General features: G+C 37.0%; 1 protein-coding gene and 2 long non-coding RNA genes across 3 annotated transcripts; all 3 read right to left on the bottom strand.

The window, feature by feature from the left end:
• On the bottom strand, positions 1–6,626 carry LOC149990021 (uncharacterized). Its single transcript, XR_016509001.1, has 3 exons — positions 6,564–6,626; positions 2,319–2,420; positions 1–91 (listed from the first exon to the last, which is right to left on the bottom strand). It is a non-coding gene; the product is annotated as an uncharacterized LOC149990021 (long non-coding RNA).
• A 1,223-nt stretch (positions 6,627–7,849) lies between these two features.
• LOC149990020 (vesicle-fusing ATPase-like) lies at positions 7,850–15,117 on the bottom strand. Its single transcript, XM_090265702.1, has 5 exons — positions 14,992–15,117; positions 12,203–12,310; positions 11,653–11,728; positions 9,258–9,413; positions 7,850–7,869 (listed from the first exon to the last, which is right to left on the bottom strand). The coding sequence occupies exons 1-5, from the start codon at positions 15,112–15,114 to the stop codon at positions 7,850–7,852; spliced, it is 483 nt and encodes a 160-aa protein (XP_090121828.1). The 5' UTR covers positions 15,115–15,117.
• A 7-nt stretch (positions 15,118–15,124) lies between these two features.
• Positions 15,125–22,274, bottom strand: LOC149990019 (uncharacterized). Its single transcript, XR_016509005.1, has 4 exons — positions 22,194–22,274; positions 19,990–20,089; positions 17,652–17,691; positions 15,125–15,158 (listed from the first exon to the last, which is right to left on the bottom strand). It is a non-coding gene; the product is annotated as an uncharacterized LOC149990019 (long non-coding RNA).
• Positions 22,275–22,824: the final 550 nt, after the last annotated feature.

The following is a 22,824-nucleotide window of genomic DNA, read 5'->3' as shown; positions in this document are numbered from 1 at the left end:
TACTGCAAGGTAATGAGTGGCTGTCTCCACAGGACAATATTCTGCCTTTCTTCCCGATCCCTCTTCTTCTTTTCATTCATTGAAGAGGGATCTGAAAAACATTAGTGCGGAAATTAAAACAAAATGCTCGCTTTTTCCAATCACTTTCATAATTCGTCTACTTTCCCATCCCACATTTGAATGACGGCATATGAACCTCAAAAAAACAATGTGGTTCACACTAGGACAACTCTTAACATTTTTTATGCAATTATCTTACTGTTAGGACACAAGTTTCTCTTTTGTACATTACTGGAATACTACATTATCCCACCTCTACGGAGTGCAATTTAGCTTATATCGTAGAGCAAAGTGACTTAGAGCTCAAAATGTGAAGGCAAATTACTTCGTTCCAAATCCTGGTCTTGGCGCTTAACTAGTCCTGTGACCTTGGGCAAGTTGGTTAACCTGTCTATGCCTCAGTTATCTCTCTCTGAAATGAAGACGAAAATAGTACTTACTTTATAGGGTCATGATAAAGATTAAATTAATTCATATAGTAAAGCTCTCAGAAGTTTGACCCTTAGTTAAGGGCACAATTAAGGTTAGTTATTATTGTCATCATCTATCAAAATTGCAATACACATAGAGTAGCCCCACCTTATACATGGTTCCACTTTCAGTACCCATGGTCAGCCTTGGTCTGATTCCAGAGATCAGCAATTCATAGGTTTTAAATTGCGCACTGTTGTGAGTAATGCGATGAAATCTGGCGCTGACCGTGCTGTCTCTGCTACCTGCTCACTAGTCACTTCGTAGCTGTCTCGGTCACCAGATGGACTACTGCAGTTACCACAGTGCTGGTGTTCAAGTAATTCTTATTTAACTTGATAATAGCTTCAAAGCACAAGACTAGTGATGCTGATAATTCGGATACGCCAAAGAGAAGCCATAAAGCATATGAATGCATGAAAGAAAAACAGCATATTTAGGGTTTGGTACTATCCACGGTTTCAGGCATCCTCTTGGAATGTTTCCCCCATAAATAAGGGGACCTACTGTACCCTGTAATCCAATAATTCTATTTTTAAGAATGATTAGGTGTAAGGAGAAATAAGTTTTGTACAAGCTTATTCAATGAGGCATTATTTGTCCTAGCAAAAGATTATAAACAACTGAAATGTTATCAACAGAGGACAGAGGGATGATTCTAGTATGGTATACTCATACAATGGAGTACTAAGCATCCTGAATAAAGAACAAGGTCTTCATGTACAGTTATAGCACAACCTCTGGCAAATATTTAGTAAAAAATAAAACCTGTGGTAAAGAAGAGTATGTCATAGAAACATTAATTTTAAATTTCTGGGGGTGAGGCAGTAGGGGGAGCATATATAAATGTGCTAGTTGAAAAGACAAAAAAACATGTAAAAGCTACTAATGGGAGAGACCGTGACATATACGATGCCTACCTCTTAATCCTGAAACGCCTAGTGAAACAATGTAAAATTTATTGGCAAAGTAACCCAGAAGTCAGATCAGTGCTACAAAATGTGTTCTGCAAGGCCATTCAGTGATCAAAGCAAATGTATGGCAACTGTTTCAGATAGCTTACACCTCTTCCAATAGAAGAAAATATCTGCTATAATAATATTACCATACTGGAGTATAATTTGTGATGTGTTTGAGATGCTAAACAATCTAGAAGTTAAAAGGAAATCCATTACAATGAACAGAAAAGGAAAACCTTTCATTTTCCTTTAATATACAAAGGAAAGATTTTTGTTAAATCATCTATATAAATAAATTCTGTAATTTTCAGGGTATATGTATGAATAAGAGTCAAACATACTGCAATTTACCCCACAAATTTCAAATTTGGTTAAAATATAAATTTGTCTCAAGATTTTGAAATAAATCCACAATAATCATATTCTGACTTTTTTGATAATTATATAATTTAGGGTTCCTGTAATAAGTAAATTTATAATCTATCTCTAAAGTTACAAAATAGCATCATGAAATTGGGCACCAAATACTTTTCATACAATAAAATTAACAATAATCATCTTGTACCTAGAATACTAAATGTGACGGTGGCCAGGCTGCCTCGACTATCACTGTGAAAAAAAATCACCTTATAGGCCCGGACTCATAATTTAATTTACTCTGAAGAGTAAACAAAATATAATTAATCTTATATAAGAACCTTGTATTATTACATAGAATATTATTTTACTATAAAAATAACAAATAATAGATATATTTCTATTTTATTCCAGTGAAAAGCATATAATTTAAACCCATAGATCTTCTCCCTCCAAACTGCCATACTTTACCTGTGAATTTTCCATTATATTGTTCCTTGTTCATTGCTACACGTCTCTGGTCACAATTTTTTCCATTCTCTGCCATTTCATAGATCAATAACTCTTGAGGAGCTAATAAAGCAAAATAAAATCCAGTGATACATTACAGTATTCCCTCACTTATCACGGGCATTACATTCTAGATCCCCCCGGGACAGGTGAAAATCCACGAAGTAGGAACCTTACACTTATTTTAGTATTTATATATATTTTAAGGCTTTATAAACCCTTCCCACACACTATAAAGCTTTCCCAGTCCCTTATTAACCTTTCCCACTCCCTTATTAACCTTTTCCACACTTTTATAAACACTACTTATGTTCTTAAACACATTCTATACTCTTAAACCTACATAACTTTAACAACATATGTATACAGTACCGCAAAATCCCACAATACAGTGAAAAATCCACGATAAATATAATATTTTTAAAAATCCTGCAATACAGTGAGGCCACGATAAGTGAACAGCCATATAGAGAGGGACTACTGTACATAATTCTGCTTTGCACCCGTGACTAAATAAAACTGCATACAGACACAACATGGCAGTACTACCATATCTTTACCTGAACAATGTGTTTACTTTATTTGTAGTTGGAGTAGTTAAGGTTAAATGAGATCGTAAGGGTGGGGCCCTAATCCAATAGAACCAGTGTCACCAGAAGATGAAAAGAGACACCAGACACCTCTCTCTCTGCAAGCACATAGAGGAAAGTCCATGTGAGGACACAAGAAAGCAGCTGTCTGCAAGCCAGAAAGAGAGGCCTCATCAGAACCCAACCCTGTCAGCTCCCCAATTTCATATGTCCAGACTCTGAAACGGGGAGAAAATAAATGTCTGTTGTTTAAGTCAACTAGTCTATGGCATTGTTAAGGTAGCCCTAGCAGACTAATCCAACACTGATTAGTATAAACAAGGGGAACCAGATCACAGTACAGTAATATTTTTCTTGGTAATAGTAATAAATTGGTATTCTGGTTTGTGAACTTGGTTAGAATAATTCCATCCTCTGGTGTCCATTCAGATATACACTTACTACTTCAAATTTACAAGCTAAAAAGCTGAGAAGCAGACACTAAAATGTGGCATCTATACCAAGATCCAGATGCCCTGAGTGGACTAAACTGCGTAAGCCAGACCGTCTTTTATCCCAGATATACCCTAAGTATTTTGCAGCCCGTGTCTTCAAATCACAACAGTGACTACTCAGGCTAGCATTAACATACCCTGTTAATCTTACTCATTATCATTTTCAACATCATAAAAGGACCAATTTTATAGGGGAACAGAAAAACTTGGTTCCCCAAAGCTGCCAATACATCTTGATGGACTTCAGGTCATATCAGAGCAAGCAGCCCTTGGACTTGGTATGTCACCTGTCTGTATTCCACACCCTAGGCCGAATGCATTCTACCCTATTCTAATTCTATTCTCCTTAACTGAAAGTTGCTTTATTTACTGGAGCTAAAAGAATCCTTCCAGCATCATGTATTTATTAGCTGCACGACTTGAGTAACTAATTTAAGCCTTTGCATTTGAGTTCATTTGTAAAATATCCCCATTTCTATATTCATGTCATCTTTAATTTTTGTGTGTGTGTTGGTTTGGAGTATTCTCAGTAATTTAGTCTCTCTACTTCAAGAGAAATTATAGATAACTGTCATGCACAGTGACAGGTACACAGCAGGCACTTAATGTTAGTTTCTCCAAGCCCATTTCACGAATGTCACAATTTCCCAAAATAATCATAGTGAATTCTTCCCTGAGTAGTCACTTACAGACACTTGTTTTCCACATACTACACATGAACTTGCAAAACTGGTTTCCAGAGAAGCAGCCAAAGAATCAGAAAAATCTTACTTTGTTATGTTGGATAACAAAAATGAATTATCATCAATCTAAACATTTTGAAAAGTACTAAAAGGACAATTTGTTAAAAATCATTATGGAGTAAAGGGCTCTAGCCTACCTATGCAGCTAGGTAGGGTAAGAGGAAGTACTAATTTTTAAGGAGAGCCACTTTTCACGGTGGAACGCAGAAGCATAAATTTTGGAAATCTATGATGGAATAGTGTGTGGGAATAAATCCAAAAGGACTGAACTCTCCTCAAACAGGAACCTAGAATATCTTCCTGATATCCAACGGAGCTTACTGTGCAGTGGAAGTGTTGTAATATCAATTTTAACAGCATGTATTGAGAATTAAGTTGTTGAAATAAACTCTATAGGTCTGTGGATGAGATGAGAAGGTAGAAACAGGAAAGCATAATTCAAACATCCAATATAATTTTCATTGTGAAGACATATCTAGATACAAGAAATGCTTTAAAAGGCTGTAAACTTGCAGATTTTAAACACAGCTGAAGCATTCAAAATAAAAGGTTGACCTTAAGATATATGGGTTTTTTTGTTTGTTTCTGGCAGAAGTCCTTAGAAAATACTGCTAAAATCAGCTCACAAAGGTTCTTTGTAGGCTGTACATCGGTGCTAAGACTATAATAATCCATTCATTTTAAACATTAGCTGCATTTGTAATGCAAAAACACTGTGAAACTAAATTATTGTGAGTTCTTCAAAGAAACACAGAAACATTTAAGGAGAAAATGAAAACAGCAACTCCCTGAGTAATAGAAGAGCTACTGGGGAATTTAACAAGATGAAAAGGAAAAGCAAGTAAGATGAGTGAAACCACTGATTCTAATTTTCTTAGCCACTGTGTTGCAAAATAAAATGAGCACACTTCCACTTCAGAAAATAATCTATCCAAATGATCCCACTTTCTCACATACAAAAAAACTAATAAAACAGATTTTCCCATATAAAGCATATAAGGCAGCCAACTTGATTAGTATACCTTTCTTGCTTTCAGAAGTGTGTATCCTTAACTGGATTATTTAGTAAATTCGGTCATAGACTACTCCAAAATAGCTGTAGATTTTCCTAAAATTATTAAGATTAAGAAATTGCAATTTATTCCTGGAAACTTAATAAATAAGTGAAGAGTAACATATCTTGACTAGTGAGGCTTTGATACAGCATAAAGCCAAAGAAAACTCAAACACCACGCGCAATATCAGAGTGACTATCAGATCATCTGACTCAGAGTCAGACAGTATCTAACACATGCTTGTGGCAGTTCAAGAATGTGTTCTCAGAAGATGCATTATTTGAATGAGAACATATGAGATAAATTCTCTGAATCTTTTTGAACTTTCTAAGTCTTGGGGAATTCAACAAATTAAAACTCCAAGTTAGGATAGAATTTAAGTGTTCAAAATCTCAATAAATCTCCCAAAAATGGCTTAGTAGGTTATGAGGGTATACATTTCCAGCCTAAACTGTTCCCCATATTAGTGAAGCATGAAGTACACTAACCTATGGGAAGGGGAACCACCAGGTGCTGAGAGGCTCTGGCGCCAGAGCCGGTAGGAGACATACCCCGGAGCTTCGGGGCCAGAAGCACAGCACAGAGTTCCTGTGCGCACGGTGGGGGGAGGGGGGGGTGGTCACAGATGGCAGATCAGCTTCCGCTGAAGTCAGCTCTGTGCACACAGGCTTGAAAAGCACTTGCCCTGGGACCTGTCTGTTTTCTCTGACTGCTCTTTGGAACCCCCGGCCCGTGTGAAAAAGGCCCCGGCTAACCTGCTGAGGCAGAGGGGACCATGTGGAGCAAAGGCATCCCAGCCAAGACCGGCCTAGCTAAAGAGCCACGCTAGCCCGGACCAGGACTGCCCAACCTAACTCACAGAATCACGAGAAATATCAAATGAATTTTTAAATCACGAAATTCTGGAGCTAAGTTGTTACACAGCAAAATACTCAATAGTGATAACTGCTACAGTGAAAAGTAAGGAAATTTGGGAGTGTGTATATGTGTGTGGATCGTGCACAATTTTTCACAAGGTGGGTAAAAGAAGCTTTCTCTGAGAACTTAACATTAGAGAAAAGCCACGGAAAAACACGCGGAAGAGCACTGTAGGGAAAGAGGAAAAGAAGTACAAAGCCTTTGAGGTGGGAGCCTGCGGGCATGTTTCACCTCCCAACAGCTACTAAGGTTACTGATTGATTCAGATACTTAAATTTATAAAAATTATAGAGTTTTGCAGGTACAGAGATTCTAGCGATATCTGTAATTAGTGTAAACTGAAGAAATTCCTCTACCCACAGAAGCAGCGCTAAAATCTCCTAAAAATTAGATCTTAAAAACTTACAAGGGGCAGGAGAACCTTGTATGCTCTCCTGATTACACAGCTTTTGCAATGTGGAGACTTCAAAGTTTCTGGAAGGAAACAAGACTCAAAAATGAGGAAAGAAGAGGTCAGTCAGATCCACCAATTCAACTTTACTGGACTTTATTCTGTCTTCTAGACCACAGAGCAGCATCTGACAGAGCTGAACATTTCTTAAAAGAATTCTGAGTAAATCACATGCTTGATACCCAGCCCCCTAAAAAAAATGACAAACCTTGCTCACCCCTCTGCCTCATCTGTGTAGCTGTAACCACTTTTTATTAGTGTTGGATTATCTGATCATTCTTTCTTCAAACACTCATTTATCAGTGTCCTTTGCTGGCTCTCATTTACCTGACCTGACCCATTGCCAGGTTTCTCCAAGTGACTTATCTGGTTCCATAGTTTAAAATACTAGCATGGATTTGTACTTCCGGTCCTGAGCTCTAGATTAGTATTCCTAATAAAGTACCACCTGGACGATTCCCAAGCATCTCAAATTTAACATGTTCTTTTTAACCCAGCCTCATCCCTCTTCCTCTTCTGGTAACACATCCAGTCCTCCCCAAACCCTCCCTCTCCCGGTGCTTGGCACAACCATCCACCCAGTTACCACACAGAGAAGCACAGCTATCCCTGACTCCTCACATCTAATTCAGGCCCCAGTACTCTTCCAAATATATTTAGCAACCGAAGATGCATAAAGACGTGGAACAACAAATCCATGTTTCTCTCTTCCTCTCTCTCTCCCGTCCTTCGTCTCTCTCTCTCACATCAATAAATATCATAAAACAAAAATATATTTGAAAGGACAGAACTTTTCTTTTGTCTAATTAAATTAGTATAAAGACATTAGAAAAATAAATCCATAAAAAGGGTTCTGGATAGTAGCACTCACAAACAATTCAAATCCATGGTCTTTAGTCAAATAGCATGTTAATAAAAACAAAAGCATAATATTATAATTCAACTGATTTCAATACAGATCGCAGAAACACAAGACTAAATTCACTCAGAAATTCTGTTATCTGTTTGAGTTTACTTTCAAACTCTTTGACAGCTGGTAAAATCACAAATCAACCAATACGAGTTTTACTCCTTTATGAATTATCTGCCCAACCTCAGACAGAGACCCTAATGAGCAAGGTTTAGATAACGCACAAACACAAATCTAGTATCTGAATAACTGAATTGTCTGTAGCTTCCAACTGTGAGAAAATAATTATAATATAATTAAAAGATAGGGCTTTACAGAAGCAGTTATTGTTCTACTTGTTGGCTGGATAGTCTAATGTTCAAAGAAACAGAATCATTAGACTCTTTCTGTACCAGAGCTCACTCTTGAAATCCAGAAAATAAAATTCTACAAGAATAACTCAAAACATTTGGAATCATCCTTTTATGTCTGCCTATATCTACAATGCCCTTAAACAATATTTTCATGTCTTGATCAAAAACATTTTATGGATTTATTGTTCTTCAAAATATACATTGCCGAGAAGGTACACTATCACATTTTTTACTGTTTTTCAAATTAGAATTGTTTTTTTATGGACTTGGCCTTTGAATCTTTCAAATAAAAAAGTATGTTATTGCCATTTCAAGGTGTATAAAACCCAGGTGATGAGGGTCCCTGTCATTTTCTCTTAATCCAATTCCAAACTCGACCTTTACCCAGTGAACAGGTGTGTGCTGTGCCTGTAATTTATCAGAGTGAGCGACCAGGCAGAAAAGGTGCCAACAACAGAAGGCTGATAGAACCAAGCACTTAGTGCCTAGAAAGCAGAGCTTATCCCCACCATTATGAATATACTTTTATCTCCCAGTAGCAATTTAAAGATAAAGAATGATGGGGCTGAGAGAAGTAATATATTCATATTCCTTCAGTTGTTTTTTTTTGGAGACTGTTTTCATACCAACGGTCTTCCAGAAGCTGTTGTTAGAAATTCCTTTCTGAGATATTCTGTGGCTCACATTCCAATTCAACCTATAATATCGATATGAAAACAGCTATGACAGCACTTCTGCTAGGGCAAATAATGCCACTTCACACAGATAGATTTAATAAACCTTCAAGAACAAAGCGATAAATGAATAGTGCATTTCTTTGTATGCAATATGGAAATTCCTATGTATACCCTGCATTTGTCATATGGGACGAAACTTATTTAATTTAAAAACCAAGTATCCATTTATTAGGTATGGAGATGCACTAATTAAGTAATGTAACAGCTCACTACAAAGAAGCAACAGCTAATATTAGAAATCACACACAGTCTAATAGATAATGATTATTCAGCAGAGTAAAGCTCACCCCTACAGTGAATTTTTAGTTGGGTGAAATTTCTAAATATGCCCTATGTAAAAACATTCATAAATAAATAAAATAAAATTTCTAAGTATGTCCAATAGAAAAACATACTTGAAAAAATAAATAAAATGGAGAAAGCCCACAAATAGTTCTATAATTTCCCCATAAATATAAAATGTAATTTTAAAAAATTCTAACACATCAAAAAAATTTTAGAAAGCTCTTTAAAGGACATTAAAAGAGAAAAATACTTTGGCAGGTCTGAAGAATAATTTCAAAACATTACTGAAAAGAGACTTCATCACACTAATTTTTTTTTTTTTAAACAATACAAGATTTTATCAAGTTTTCCTTTTTAAACTCACCCATCTGCTCCACAATCTCTGGAGGAAACACTCGGGAAGCAAATGCTCGTCGAAAAATATCTGAAAATTCCTTGTCCAGACCTCCTATTCCCATTTTTTCAAAGTTCCAGTCAGGATTGATGATAGACTGGCGGTTTTCCTTGGTTTTAGCCTTGCCTGTGTCAAACAAAGATAATCAAATGTGAAATGAGGACTTCATCAGTAAGTGTAAAAATATAGAGCTCACTGGGCATCCTCAATGAACAAAGAGAAGCTACCTTTATACAAAGATGAACAACATGCTCTTAGCTGATTTTCTAATAAGGATGAGTTTTGCTATGTTAACTGCTTTGTCTGGTCCCCATTTAGGGTCAGTAAAACACTTTCAAAAGGACTCACTAAACTCCTGCTGCAGTCCATTTGTAATCAATCCACGGAGCTTGGTCTCATCAACTTTTAATCCTAACCATGGTAAACTAATTTGGTTGATTAGAAGAAACACCATGTGCATATCTGATGAAGACAACACTAGCTGCCAGAAATGAAACTGAAATCTAGCAGTCCCTCAAGGTTCCCAAAGCAAGTGTAAATTTAAAAATACACACTATATTTATCAAGATTAAATTTATAATTGAGTATATAACCCCTCAGCCTGAGTAAGATCGGTTTCTTATTTGCTTTTTCTTCACTTGTACACAAAAGTCTAAAATCATCCTAAAGTCTTGAATGATTTCAAAATTCGGCTTTCAAATTCTTTCAGACAAAAATTATTTAACTCAAATGTCATAGTGCCACCTAAAGTAATTTAAGAGAACAACATTAATTATCACAAACACAAAGAATAAAAGTTCCCCAGTAGACTCTACTATAAATAAAAAAAGACAGTAATATTATATATATTTTTTAATTAGAGAAGGAAAGGTTGCATTAGAAAAAGTTTATCCTAGACAGTAGTTTTTTGGTTAGAGTTCTGTGGACTTAACACGTCCTTTACGAAGCTACGGAAAATATTTTTCTTATGCTCTACTGCCCTCTTGTGGCCATACTTACTGCATGCTAAATCACAACACAATTTTATTTTACAATGGGAAAAAAACTTATCAATTACACCTTTGCATGAATTACTCAGAAATACCCACATGGTATGAAAGCCACACAACTCCGCTGGGACAAGCTATCTCAACAAAAGGTGTACAAAACACAGAATACAAAGAAATCACTGTAGAAATGCATTGAATTGATAATAGATTTTGATAATCCTACATCCATAAAATGACATATATAGTCATTAAAAATTATGTTGAAAAGCTGTATTTATCAAGATGCTTGAAATATGTTAAGCAGAAAGAACAAATTATAAAACAGTATTAAAATAAAATCAAATTTAAAAATTTTAGTTGCATGAGCTGTTTTTGGGTGTCTATCCATTTTTATAAAATAAATATCTTACTTTATAATTAAGAAAATAACAGTAAGAGGTAAAAATAATCTATGAATCAAGAAAAAAAGGTCACACGTTCTAAGAAAGTTAAATAACCTTGGATATGATAACATGCAACCAATGAAAATTCTCTTTCTATTGGAGTAGATATCAACTTAATTACTGGTGAGTTACTCTTCTTAAGGCCAAATCTGCATTATTTTAATCTAATAAAAGCAGGGCTAATGTAAAAGAGTATGACTGAACCATGAATCCATAGGAAAGCCTTTCTGCACCTACTCAGTCATCATTTAACTCAGCCACTAACAGAAGGGATGCCAGTATTTCATGTAACATCCACACAACCAGATGGGAGACATTCTACAAAATAACCGACCACTTCTCAAGGTCATAACAGACCATGGCAGTCTGAGGAACTGTCAGAGACTAGAGAAGACTACGGAGACTAAACAACTAAAAGCAACGTGAGATCCCGAAACAGAAAAAGGACATAATGAAAAAAACTGGTGAAATCTGAAAACAGTCTGTGGTTTAGTTAGTAGCAATGTAACCATGATAATTTAGTTTTGGTAATTGTACTATGGTTATTTAAGATGTAACATCAGAGGAAGCAGGTGAAGGGTATATAGGAACTCTCTGAACTACTTTTGCAAATCTCCTGTAAGCCTCAACTTCTCTCAATATAAAAACTTTAAAAAGTAATTTTATCTGTATCTTTTCCCTTATTTATAGAATGGTTACTAGGACATTAAAAATTACATATGTGGCTCACATTACATTTCTGTTGGTCAGTGCTGATCTAGTGAAGGTGTCAAACTTTTTCTTCATTAGCACATTGTGATTTTGTGCAAAGCTTTTCTCAAGGGAGGTACCCCTACTCTCCCTCCCACTTGGAAACCACTGTAGTTGGGTCGCATATAATTAACAGAGATGATCCCACTTCATTCAGAATCTTCTAAAAACTGCAAGTCTTACCAATAAGATTGAGTGATGAATTTTCTGCTTTTTCAAATGCAACTTGACTGTTTCCGACAACCAGTCCTACTTCAATCTGTACAGAAAGACAATAATTAGTATAGCAGTCTAATAGCAGACTTCTGGACTTCTCAAAGCAAAGCCAAAAACAAAGGGAAATGAGGTCTTTCTGAGCAATCTGTAAACTATCATCTAAGTGACATTTACTTTTGCCATAAGTATCTTCCAGTTATTCCTATTTTCTTTACTTCAATGCATATGTCTTTTCATAATGCTTGTCTTACTGTTATTATTTATTTAAAATACATATTATTTGCATTCAACTAGGATTACAAACTCCAAATTACTATTAGGTCTGCAAATAAGTGTATTTTATGTTATATTTTAATAACTGTTCGCTATAAAAGCAATTTTCTCTCCCTACTATTGTAAAAGGATACATAATATGAAATAAATCACTGAGCAAGAGAATTGGTAGAAAAATTCTATTAGTCTGCATAATGCACATCATAAAGATTATCTAATACAAATTATTAGAAATAAAACATACCTTCTGTCTTTTACCTGACGCAGACTCTCCCTTCAGGATGCTGGGATCCATGGCTTCAAGATCCTTTACTAGTAAGCCGAAAAGCTTTTCATTGAAGCTGAACACAAGCTGTGCGGAAAAGAGGCAGAGAAATCACTTCATGATATAATGGTTTGGTTCTCACATCATCACCAATGTTTTCCAAATGCACAAAAGCAACTTTGTCCTGTGTGTTCCTCTTAAGTCTGCCTCACAGGCAAACTACCCACCTAACCAATGAGAGGAAAAGGGAGCTAACATTTATTGAGTTATTTGCTGTATACAACCACCCCAGGAAGTTATGTGATTAACAGTCACAAACTCTCTTGGAGACAGAAATTATTCCTCCATTTTAATCAGTGAGGAAGCTGAGATCCAGACGGGGGCTAAGCCAGGGGACCCAGAGTCTCAGAGAATGATTCAGCCTGGCTCTGGGACCCTGATATCTATGCTTTTCTAAAACCAATACGAATGCCTCCCATACGAGCGCAGTGACAGCGTCTGATGCCGTCACTTGCCAAGTATTTACTGAGTGCTTTCCATAAGCGAGGCCCTCTCCTACATGCCGGGCATAACAGTAACTGCAGGAGGCAAAGCTGACTGTCAGTTCTGCCACTGCTACTACTGCTATGAAAGGGAATAAATACAAAGAACAGTGATTTGGGGTAAGATATTTATTTTTTTCTCTGTATTATGGAGAATTTTCTTTCATGGGTTTATAGACGTCTGCATGTTATTTGGCTTAAAATAATTACAGATACCAATGCATTTTCTAGTAAGCATTCTTCCAAGCATTTTCTACTAAAATACAAAAGCTAAAGGAGAAGGTAAAAACAATGAGGTTTAGCGAGGTGACTTGAGCTCAACTATCAGTCCAAAAATGTAGGCGTCCAGAGGAACATAGTATAGTTCCAAAAGCAATGAACAGGTAGTCAACACATTATCAACTAAATGTCCTCTTGGGGAGCATTCTCAGACCATTTAATCCAAAGCAGCACCACAGTGGCTCCCTAGGGCATCATCCGTTTTGCTTACATCAAAGTCCTTAACAGTTATGGCATTTCTTTCTTATTTCCTACCTTCCCAAACTAGAAAGTAAGCTCTATGAGGGCAGGGATTATGTGTATTTTGTTCCCTGTTGATCTACAGTGCCTAAAATAGCATCTGGAACAGACTAGGCATTCAATAAATATTTGTTTCATTAATTGGTCAATTGACTAGTGGATTCTTGTCTCAGTGACACCCTTGGGTGTGTCGCCAGGGCATGTCATTTACCTTTCCTGGACCTAAAATTCTTCATTTGCAAAACGAAGAGGTTAGACGAGACCAATTCCGAGGTTCATTCCAATTCTAGTATTCTTAAAAATAATAATAAATGTACTGTATCCTTGTCCTGTCTATCAGTAATTCAGTGTCTACTTGCAAAAGTTTGACATTATAATGTGTGGATTATCAAATTCTTAAGAGTCTTGCCCCAGATCTACTCCACTGAACAAGAGAATGAAAAGACACAGCAGTCTTACTCCAACAACTCTTTCCTTCTACCACTCCTCTCCCTCCCCATCTCACATGCCTTCCCGTGAGAGACTGCAAGGCTGGTCCAGGCAGTCATTCTCAGAATGCCGAAAGCAAGGGTTCTCAAATATTTCAGTCTCAGGATCCCTTTATAAGCCAAAAATTTTTGAAGACTCCCAGAAGCCTCTTTTTATATGGGTCATATCTATTGATATTTACTATAGTAGAAATTAGAACAAAAAACTAAAATTTATTTATTAACCTAAAAATAACTAATAAATCCATCATGAATATTTTTAATTGATAAAATACTCTCTATTTTCCAAAATCAACAAGCCAAGCCGGGAGAGCGGCGCCGTCACACTTCCGTGCGTCTCTCCCTGCGGACGGCCGGGCCGGGCCTGCTCCCGCAGTCGCTGTGCTGCACCGGCACCTGTCTGCGAACTCCGTTTGCCCGTGAGAAAGGAGGGGAAAAGACACATAGGTCTCGGTGTTAATATGAAAACAGTTCTGACTCTGCAAAGCCCCTGGAAGAGCCTCAGGGACCCCCAGGGGCCTTAGGACCCCACTTTGAGGACCACTGCTATGGAGCTACGGTAGGAGGAAGGAATTAGGAATGATTAAGAAAAGTCACGGAGAGGGAAACAAATGTAATGTACAGGCAAAAAAGCAATGATTATTTATGTATTTATGTGTACGAACAAATGCTATCAATTGAAATCCAAACAAAGGGCCGACATCAATAATATCATTTTAAAGGAGATAAAATCAGGGCTTCAGAAGTTTTATTAAAAAAAAAAACAACAAAAAACTGAATATATATATATATATATATATATATATATATATATATATATATATATATACTTAATTTCCTTAAGATTCTCAGAGGTTCATAACCAAAAAAAGTTAAGAACTTCTTTTCTACAAAAATGTATCAGTAAAAGAGAAAGACACCCAAAGACAAACAAATGCCCTAAAATAAGCAAAGGAAGACATTTGAGACATGTATGTTTGCAGTGTTCCCAAAGGTACAGATGGAAAAGCTGCTTAAGTATGCACTTATAAATGACACTGTAGCCTAAAGGAACTTTAGAATTTTGGGGAACATTTCCCTCACTTGTTATCACACATCTTAGATATGCCTGTTCCTATGCAAAGCTCCTCTCGGTTTTTTAAAAGCAGAATAATTTTGGACAACGGCTGGGATTAGAATGCCTATGAAGTGAAAGGAAGGAAAGCACATGTCAAACTACCTGCTGTCCCACCGAGAAGGCCTGGTTGTTGAACTGCTGAATAAATTCTGCTGCCATCTTGTCAGTATCATAAGGGTTGGAGTCGATGCTTTTTTTCTGCAGGAAATCAATCTCGATGGTCATTGTGCCAATGCATTGTTTGGCCTTGTCAAATGTATATAAGGACACTAGGGACAAAAAGAAGCATTTTCTTTTTAAAATCAAAGGAACGCCAACTACTTGCTATGTTTCAAGTAACTAAAAGTCTTGCCTAAATGAATCATAGCAGAACTGGACCAAAAGGGAGCTATACGTGGCCTTCGTTGGGGGGCGAGGAGGGCACAAGCACAGATTTTAAAACATAGTAATCACCACTTGAGATTTTCTTCCCCGTCTGAATCAGTTAGAACACACTGAACAACACTCACCTACTTTTATTCCTCATTCGACTCCCACGGGGAAATCATGGGCCCCTACCGCCCCCAAAAGACCTCAGCATCTCCTCAGAACGACAGTATTTGAAGTTCCAGGGATGGTGACATGGAATGTTATTCCCAAACAGACTATTCTTTTGACACAAGAAAGAGCTAAGGCGAGAGATGTGTGGACTCTTTTGCCCTAACAAAGTGGGATGCAGGACAGCTCCCTGCCACTGCCCCCCGCAAAAAAGGCTGGAGAAATAGTGCTTACTATGGGGGTTTGCTTCAAAGCAACTTAAGAGTTTAACATTTCTTTAATACTATAAAAATATTTGCTGAGCACCTACTTTATCCAAGGAACTACAGTAAGTTCTACATGCTGTACATGTTTTAACTCATCTTTGTATTAATAGCACCTAACAGTGTATTTAGATGTTTAATATATTGATGAACTGTTTAAATGAAATAACAGCAAAACACCACACAAACGAAAAACCTACCATAGTCTCCATGCTAATAAAAAAGAAGACAGACTTTGAGGTCTGTGTGTTTCATAACAATAGATTCTGTTAGTAACTAAAAGAATCATTTAGCTCTTTGTGCCTTGATTTGTCCTATCTATAAAACAAGAAGACTGTATTGGATAAATCTTTATGATCTTTCATACTGTAACTTATGTTCTAAACTTATTTCTTAAAGCCTAGCTACTCGAGTTATGTACAAGACTTCTCTGTAAATTCTTTGAATAAAATTTCTTGTGTAATCATATTTTTATATTTTGATTTGCTATTATAAAGAGGGACACACATATTTTAAAGATAAACATTTTCAAAAGCAAATTAACAAAGAAAGCCAGGCTAAGGGGTGGAATATGTACTGAGGGTCACATTGCAAATCTCAGTTGGAAGTTTCAGAATATTCTCCTGCCCCCTCCACTTCTGGATATTTTGTTCTTAACATTTCCCAGAAAGTACCGTTTATATGCTAAGTAACATTCACAAGCAAGAGAGCTTTGTTGTTTCCCCACAGAGTGAAGATATGTATAGGATGAAATATTAATGTAAATATGAATTAGTTGATTCAGCAATTCCACTTTCAGTGTCTCTCCCAGAAAGACTCTTGAATATTTGCTTAAAAATAGATCAATAGAGACTTTCATCGAAGCATTATTTGTAATATTCAAACACTGGAAAAATGCCAATCAGTCGGGAAATGATGAAGAAAGTATGGCAAATATGAAATATTGTACAGCAATTAAAAATGATGTGTATTTAATGCAGATGAATGGCCCATTAAAGCATACCACTGAGTAAAAAAAGTACATTGCAGAAATATTTGTATAGTATGACACCATTTTGTGCATTAAAGACTCTAAAACAATTCCATAATGACACAATGCATACATATGTATGTGTGTATATACACATATGAATATATGTGTGTATCATCTTTATAGCAAAGAATTGAATAACTATAATTAAAACATCATCATCACTGAGTATAGTTTTCAAGTGCACTTAATCTAGGTCCATGTTCCTAAATAGAAAAGACCGAGCTGTTAACAGCAGTTTTGAACGCTACAGGCTGTGCCGTGGACAGAAGCGCAGGTAGCACGAACACCAACACCATCACCAGCCCCCAAAGGGGCAGGTGTCAAAAAGGGCAGGAAGGTTGAAAATGTTCTCTTATTTTATGGCTAATAGCAGTTCGATGTCAAAGCCTAATAAAAATATTTTTATAAGCAAAAACAATTATACCAATGCTTTGAATAAACTTAGATATCATAATGATAGGTATAGTATAACTGCCAACCGTGTTACTGAACATCAGTCTGTAATACTTAAAATATGGCATTTCTAGATGAAGAGGAGACTAAATGATTCTTTCGGAAGATTCCTAAGAGTAAAATCACTGCCTTGACTAAGGAATTCTCACCTTGTAGATAGAACTGGGGTTCCAGAACCATTGAATTAGCACTCCCCTTTATACCACTCTCCTTTCCTATTCTATCTTAGCACTTCTACACAGATTGTGAATATGTGGATATTCTTTCCCCTTTTAGATTGTAATTTCCAGGCAGAATAGCAGGCAGATAAAGAGGCAGGGATATAGGTACCATAACTAGTTACTGTCCATCTCATAGACTTAACAAGTAATATGATTAAGATGAGTGTATAAGGACCTAAGGCCACTAACAGAGAAGGGTACAGATCTCCATAACTATGAGAAAATCTCCTTCAGGTAGCTAAAATATTTACCTACCATCTATGTCTTGCCCAATAGAAAGTCCAGCCCATTTTCGCTGTAAAATAAAAGAGAAAAAAGACAAAGCCAAATCAATCAAAATTAGATAAATGAGGAAAAGAGGAATTTCTCTGAATTTCAGGAACACATTCAAAGACCAAAACATGGTATCTCTGGACCCTGGCACCCGTGAATGTGACCGTATGTGGAAAAAAGGTCTTTGCACATGGAATCAAATTAAGATGAGGTCACATCAAATCAGGGTGGGTCCTAAGCCAGTATGGTTGGTGTCCTTATAAGAAAGGAAGACACACAGACACGTGGGGAGAAAGTCAGGTGATGAAGGCAGAGACTGGCGCGATACATCTACCAGCAGAAGAACATCAAGGACCGGCAGAAACACCAGAGGCTAAGCATGGAACAGGTCCTGCCCTGCTGCCTTCAGAGAGAGCACATCCCCACTGACGCCTTGGCTGGCTACAGCCCCACTGATGCCTTGGCTTCAGACCCCACCCTCCAGGACTGTGAGAATAAACTTCTGTTATTGTAAGCTGGTACTGCTACAGCAGTCTAGGAAACTTACGTGCTACAGTGTATATCTGAACATCCAACCCCAAACATACAAAGCTTGCCTTTTTAAAGGAAAGCCGGCACCACTGGGTAGATGCTCCTTTGGATAACATAGTCCTCTTGAAGGTCTTTGTAGTATTAGATAATATTTCAGTGTTCTAAATGTAGTGTGGTTAGTTACACTGTTGGTTATAGTAACACACACACACACACACACACACACACACACACATATGGTCACAACTAGTCTTTGAGTACTAGCCAAAGGATTTTCAGGCATTTGTGGCCAGACTTCAGCTTCTCCCAGGTTATGACTGATTACAGGAGCAATAATGCATGCAGGCAGGCCAGATTGTGTTTAGGCAGGAATTCGGGACTGGCCTGGTATAGGTTCAAAATTAGTAATCACTGATAACAGGCCAAAGAACAATGAGAAAAATAATTTTTGGCCAAAAATCAACAGTCTGCTGGTTAAGTCCAGACCTAGGGTCACAGAGAAGCCACATTTAGGTTCTGTACTTTAATCCCAAAGACAGCCTCAAAGGATGATAATCGTGTCTATATTATAAGGTTGTTTTGAGAATTAAATGAGTGAATGCATGCAAAAGTACAGTGATTCCCTCACTTATCATGGGTATTATGTTCTAGACCCCCCAGCGATAGGTGAAAATCCATGAAGTAGGAACTTTACATTTATCTTAGTATTTACTGTACAGCACTGCAGAATCCCGCAATATAGCAAAAAATCCATGATAAATAATTAAATATAATATTTTTAAAAATCCCACGATATAGTGAGGCCGTAATAAGTGAACCACGATATAGAGAGGGACTACTGTACTTAGAATCATACCTAGCCTATAGTAAATGTTGGAGAAATTCTTTTAATAGCAGAAAGATAAGGAGAAATACTCAGAAACCCCATTTCTAACCACCAAAATCCCAAATGGAGCTCTGTGAAAGGTGGTAAACCCTGGAACATCTCAAACCTTTGATCTATAGAAACAAATGTGAAAAGTAGTCCTGATAATGGAAATGTATCCAAACAGGAAAAAGGGAAACAGTGAGTGAAGACTTCCCATTAATTTCTGAGAGCTTCAAGTGATATTTAATAGTTCCCAAAACGAGAGTTTGATCTCTTTCCCTAGACCTCAAGAGGAGTAAATCAATGCTTACTAGCTAGTATACTAGAAGAAGGTAGGGGTAGTATTTACAATGCTTAAGACTGTGGGAATAGGGAGAAAAGGACAGAGACTAGAACTTGTGGTACTCCTAGATTATGTATTACATGCCCGGGGCAGTGCTGGACAATTTTCCCTCCAAAGAATCCACCAACAGTTACAAATGTGATCTTTACCCTTTCAGTCATTACTGGAGTCCAGCAAATTAGGTTGTAATTTGGGATAACAATTACTCATATCATAGCTTTAGTCTGACATCACTGCATTTAAAAAAGCACTATTAGTAGATGTCAATTTCACAACTCAATGTTATTTTTATATCTTCTCTGTTACCCTGGGAGTTAACATTAAAGTAACTTGACACCTTATCTGATAGCTAATTGATATTCAGAATTTTTTTAAGTTAGAAAAAAATCAAGGCAATAAAAGGCAGACACAGTAAAATAGGCAATAAAGGATATATCTTTAAATTCCACATATATTACCTAGATGTTTTTCTTCAATGTGCTTCAGTACAGTTATAGGGTGACTGATGCTTGCTTTAAATGAACTGATTCTCCTATGACTTTCAAGAATGGAAGAGAATAAATCAATATCCCAGTTACCTGAGGTAAGCTGAATGCAATGCTCCCTGGAACCACGGATGGATGGGTCCTCAACGTAAATGTGTACCTGTGGTTGGGGGAGGTCCTCACAACCACATGCCTGGAAGACAGAAATACAGTCAGGATTCCACGTCAAAGGAGACGAAGAATATCACTTCCGAATGTGTTCATGTCCAACCACTGAGACAATGAGGACCAGGTGGAAACACGGCATTGTAGGAGAGTCCTAATTCCATTTCCAAAACCTCAGCGATTCTCAATGTTTCCCAGGCATAAGGAGCACCTTGGGCCAAACACACATCAAGCAGAATGAAGACCAAGTTCAAGAGAGTACACACCATCCAGCACACCAACTTCATCACATTTCCACCTTATATAAAACTGATGCCAGTAATTTAGAGTCCTCTATTAATTAAAATGAGATAAATTTTTTTTCTCCTGAAAATTATTTCACTTCCTAAATAGAATAAAAAGCAGGAGGGAATCAAAGATAGAAGAAGCAGGATATGACAAGCAAAAAAGGTTAGTTTTGTCCTGGCTGGTGTGGCTCAGTGGATTGAGTGCCTGCCTGTGAACCAAAGGGTCACGGGTTCGATTCCCAGTCAGGGCACATGACTAGGTTGCATGTCAGATCCCCATTAGGGAGCATGTGAGAGGCAACCACACATTGATGTTTCTCTCCCTCTCTTTCTCCCTCTTTTCCTCCCTCTCTAAAGATAAATAAATAAGAAAAAATTTTGAAATTGTTTTTAGGACAAGTGTTTAAATCTCTTTGCAGATTCTCACAACAAGTTGAAACAATAACAACCTGTAAAACAAAGAAGATGGTAAAAATAAAATATTTTTCACACAATATATCAGCTTTCATATAGATATCAATATTTACTATTTCAAAACATTTTGTGCTAATTCACCCTGCTCAGATGTTATAATAGATAACTTATTACAGATAAAATATAGTCATCTCATAATATTCTCTTACACTAAGAAACTACCAAGAACTGAGTGTGAGACAGAAGCTTTAAACTGTTATATACTATCTTTCTTTAAATTATCTTTTAGAATGCTATAATTTTTTAATATCAATGGCTAATGTTTCTATATATATCAGTTTGCCACTAGCACACAAGGTCCTGATAGCTACTATATTTTAAGTAACCCCATTGTAAGCACAGTGAACACTTGACACACGCAGAAGAATTCCATAACAAATTCTCACACAGATGATCTACACTCCAGTTTATATGTGGCAAGATTGGTCTTTGACTGAGCATCACAGCATTTTTAGAACTGAAAACAATATCAATACAATCATGTAGTACAGCCCCTCACCCTAAAGCTGAAAACCACAGGTTATTACCAATTCTACTCTGTGAAACTCACATATTTCATAGAAGGCTCAAAACACACACACACACACACACACACACACACACACACACACACAGAAAGGCTCAGTTACAATCCTGCTTCTTTGTTCCTTATCTCCCTCGTCTGCCTTCTGGTACAGTCCCTTCATCTCCTGACCACAGCCAACCTTGGAAGTACAGGGATGGCACCGAATTTGGTAGCAGGGCCTTTAGAAGTTCTGCCAGCGGGTGACATGAATCAGTTAAAATAAATGACAATGAAAAATGCTTGTAAAGATCCTACATTTGTTGTGCATCTTCTAATTTTCATGTCTCTTAAATTATCTTAGCAGCAATGATCAAAATGGCTGACACTTCCTGAGGACCTGCTAATGTGCTAGGCACTGTTCTAAGTGTTCTATCTGTATAACTCAATCTTTACAGATACCGTGAGGAAGATATTGTCATCATCCCCATTTTATAGATCACAACACAGAGACGGTAACTTATCTGTGGTCATCAGGTTCATAATTGGCGGGGCCAGAATCCAAACTCAGACAACTGACTCCAGAGCCAAAAACCTAATGACGATGTTATTCATACAATCAGTATGTTTAGTTATGCTAAGAAAAATTGATTAAAAAAAGTTATAAAACGCAATGTATGAATTTAAAGACTTTATAATTATGAAAATTTAACACAGTAAAGACTGAAATACATAACTCTCATCTCCATTTGTTAAGTAAGCAAGAGGAATAAAAGATTATTCTTAAGTTTACTGAAAAATAAGGTCTCATCAGAACTTTCTAAAATACCACCTAACAGGTTAGAAGAATAACAAAGTTAGATACTCACTGGCCCGACTGGAAATCTTTTTCGTTCACAACTGCACAGTTGGTTAAAGATAATTCATCGGTAGGACATCTCGCAGCTTGCATACTCTAAAAAGTCAAGAATTAGGAAAATAAAATTATCTCTTATAAACTTAAAGAACAGTTGATGCCTTGTTATCCTCTACACATCACCTGTCATAAACAACTACTGTTTCTGACCCCCAGCACCCCTCCATCTGTGATAACAGCAAATCCCCTCTTTGGAAAGCTGTCCCTTCCTCATTGCGCACGCTTTTGTGGGCGTGCCAATCACAGCACACCGCCAACCAGAGTCTCATTCCACCCATGGGATCTCATGGCGACCGGTAATAAAAGAAAGGCATTCTCCCTTGCCTCACCACCACATGGAGGAAGACTTTCTGCTCTAAAAGAGAAAAAAACTATCACAGAGGAAGCAAAGGTAACAGAGACACAGACAAACACTTTGAAGCACAGACCTGACAACCAAGTTAAAGTTCTCGAGTCCTGAACATTGGTTATAAGCCAAGAAATTATCTTTTTTGCTCAAACTTATTTATACGTTTGTTTTCTATCTCTTCAAAGAGGAGAATTTTGACTGATTCAAGCATAATGAAGTAAATTAAGAAGTTTGA

The sequence above is a fragment of the Furipterus horrens genome, unplaced genomic scaffold (genome assembly GCF_987537825.1).
Source record: "Furipterus horrens unplaced genomic scaffold, mFurHor1.1.pri manual_scaffold_41, whole genome shotgun sequence".
NCBI lineage: Eukaryota > Metazoa > Chordata > Mammalia > Chiroptera > Furipteridae > Furipterus > Furipterus horrens.
Note: the sequence above shows the minus strand (reverse complement) of the source record. Positions and strands in the feature narration are given on the sequence as shown.

Coding starts and splice junctions, on each gene's coding strand:
- LOC149990020 (XM_090265702.1), bottom strand. CDS start 15,114: ATGACCATCGAGATTGATTTCCTGCAGAAAAAAAGCATCGACTCCAAC. Junction 9,414..11,652: donor TTCATCACTCAATCTTATTG/GTAAGACTTGCA, acceptor TGTTTGACACAG/GCAAGGCTAAAACCAAGGAA. Junction 7,870..9,257: donor AGAGATTGTGGAGCAGATGG/GTGAGTTTAAAA, acceptor TTTGAACATTAG/ACTATCCAGCCAACAAGTAG.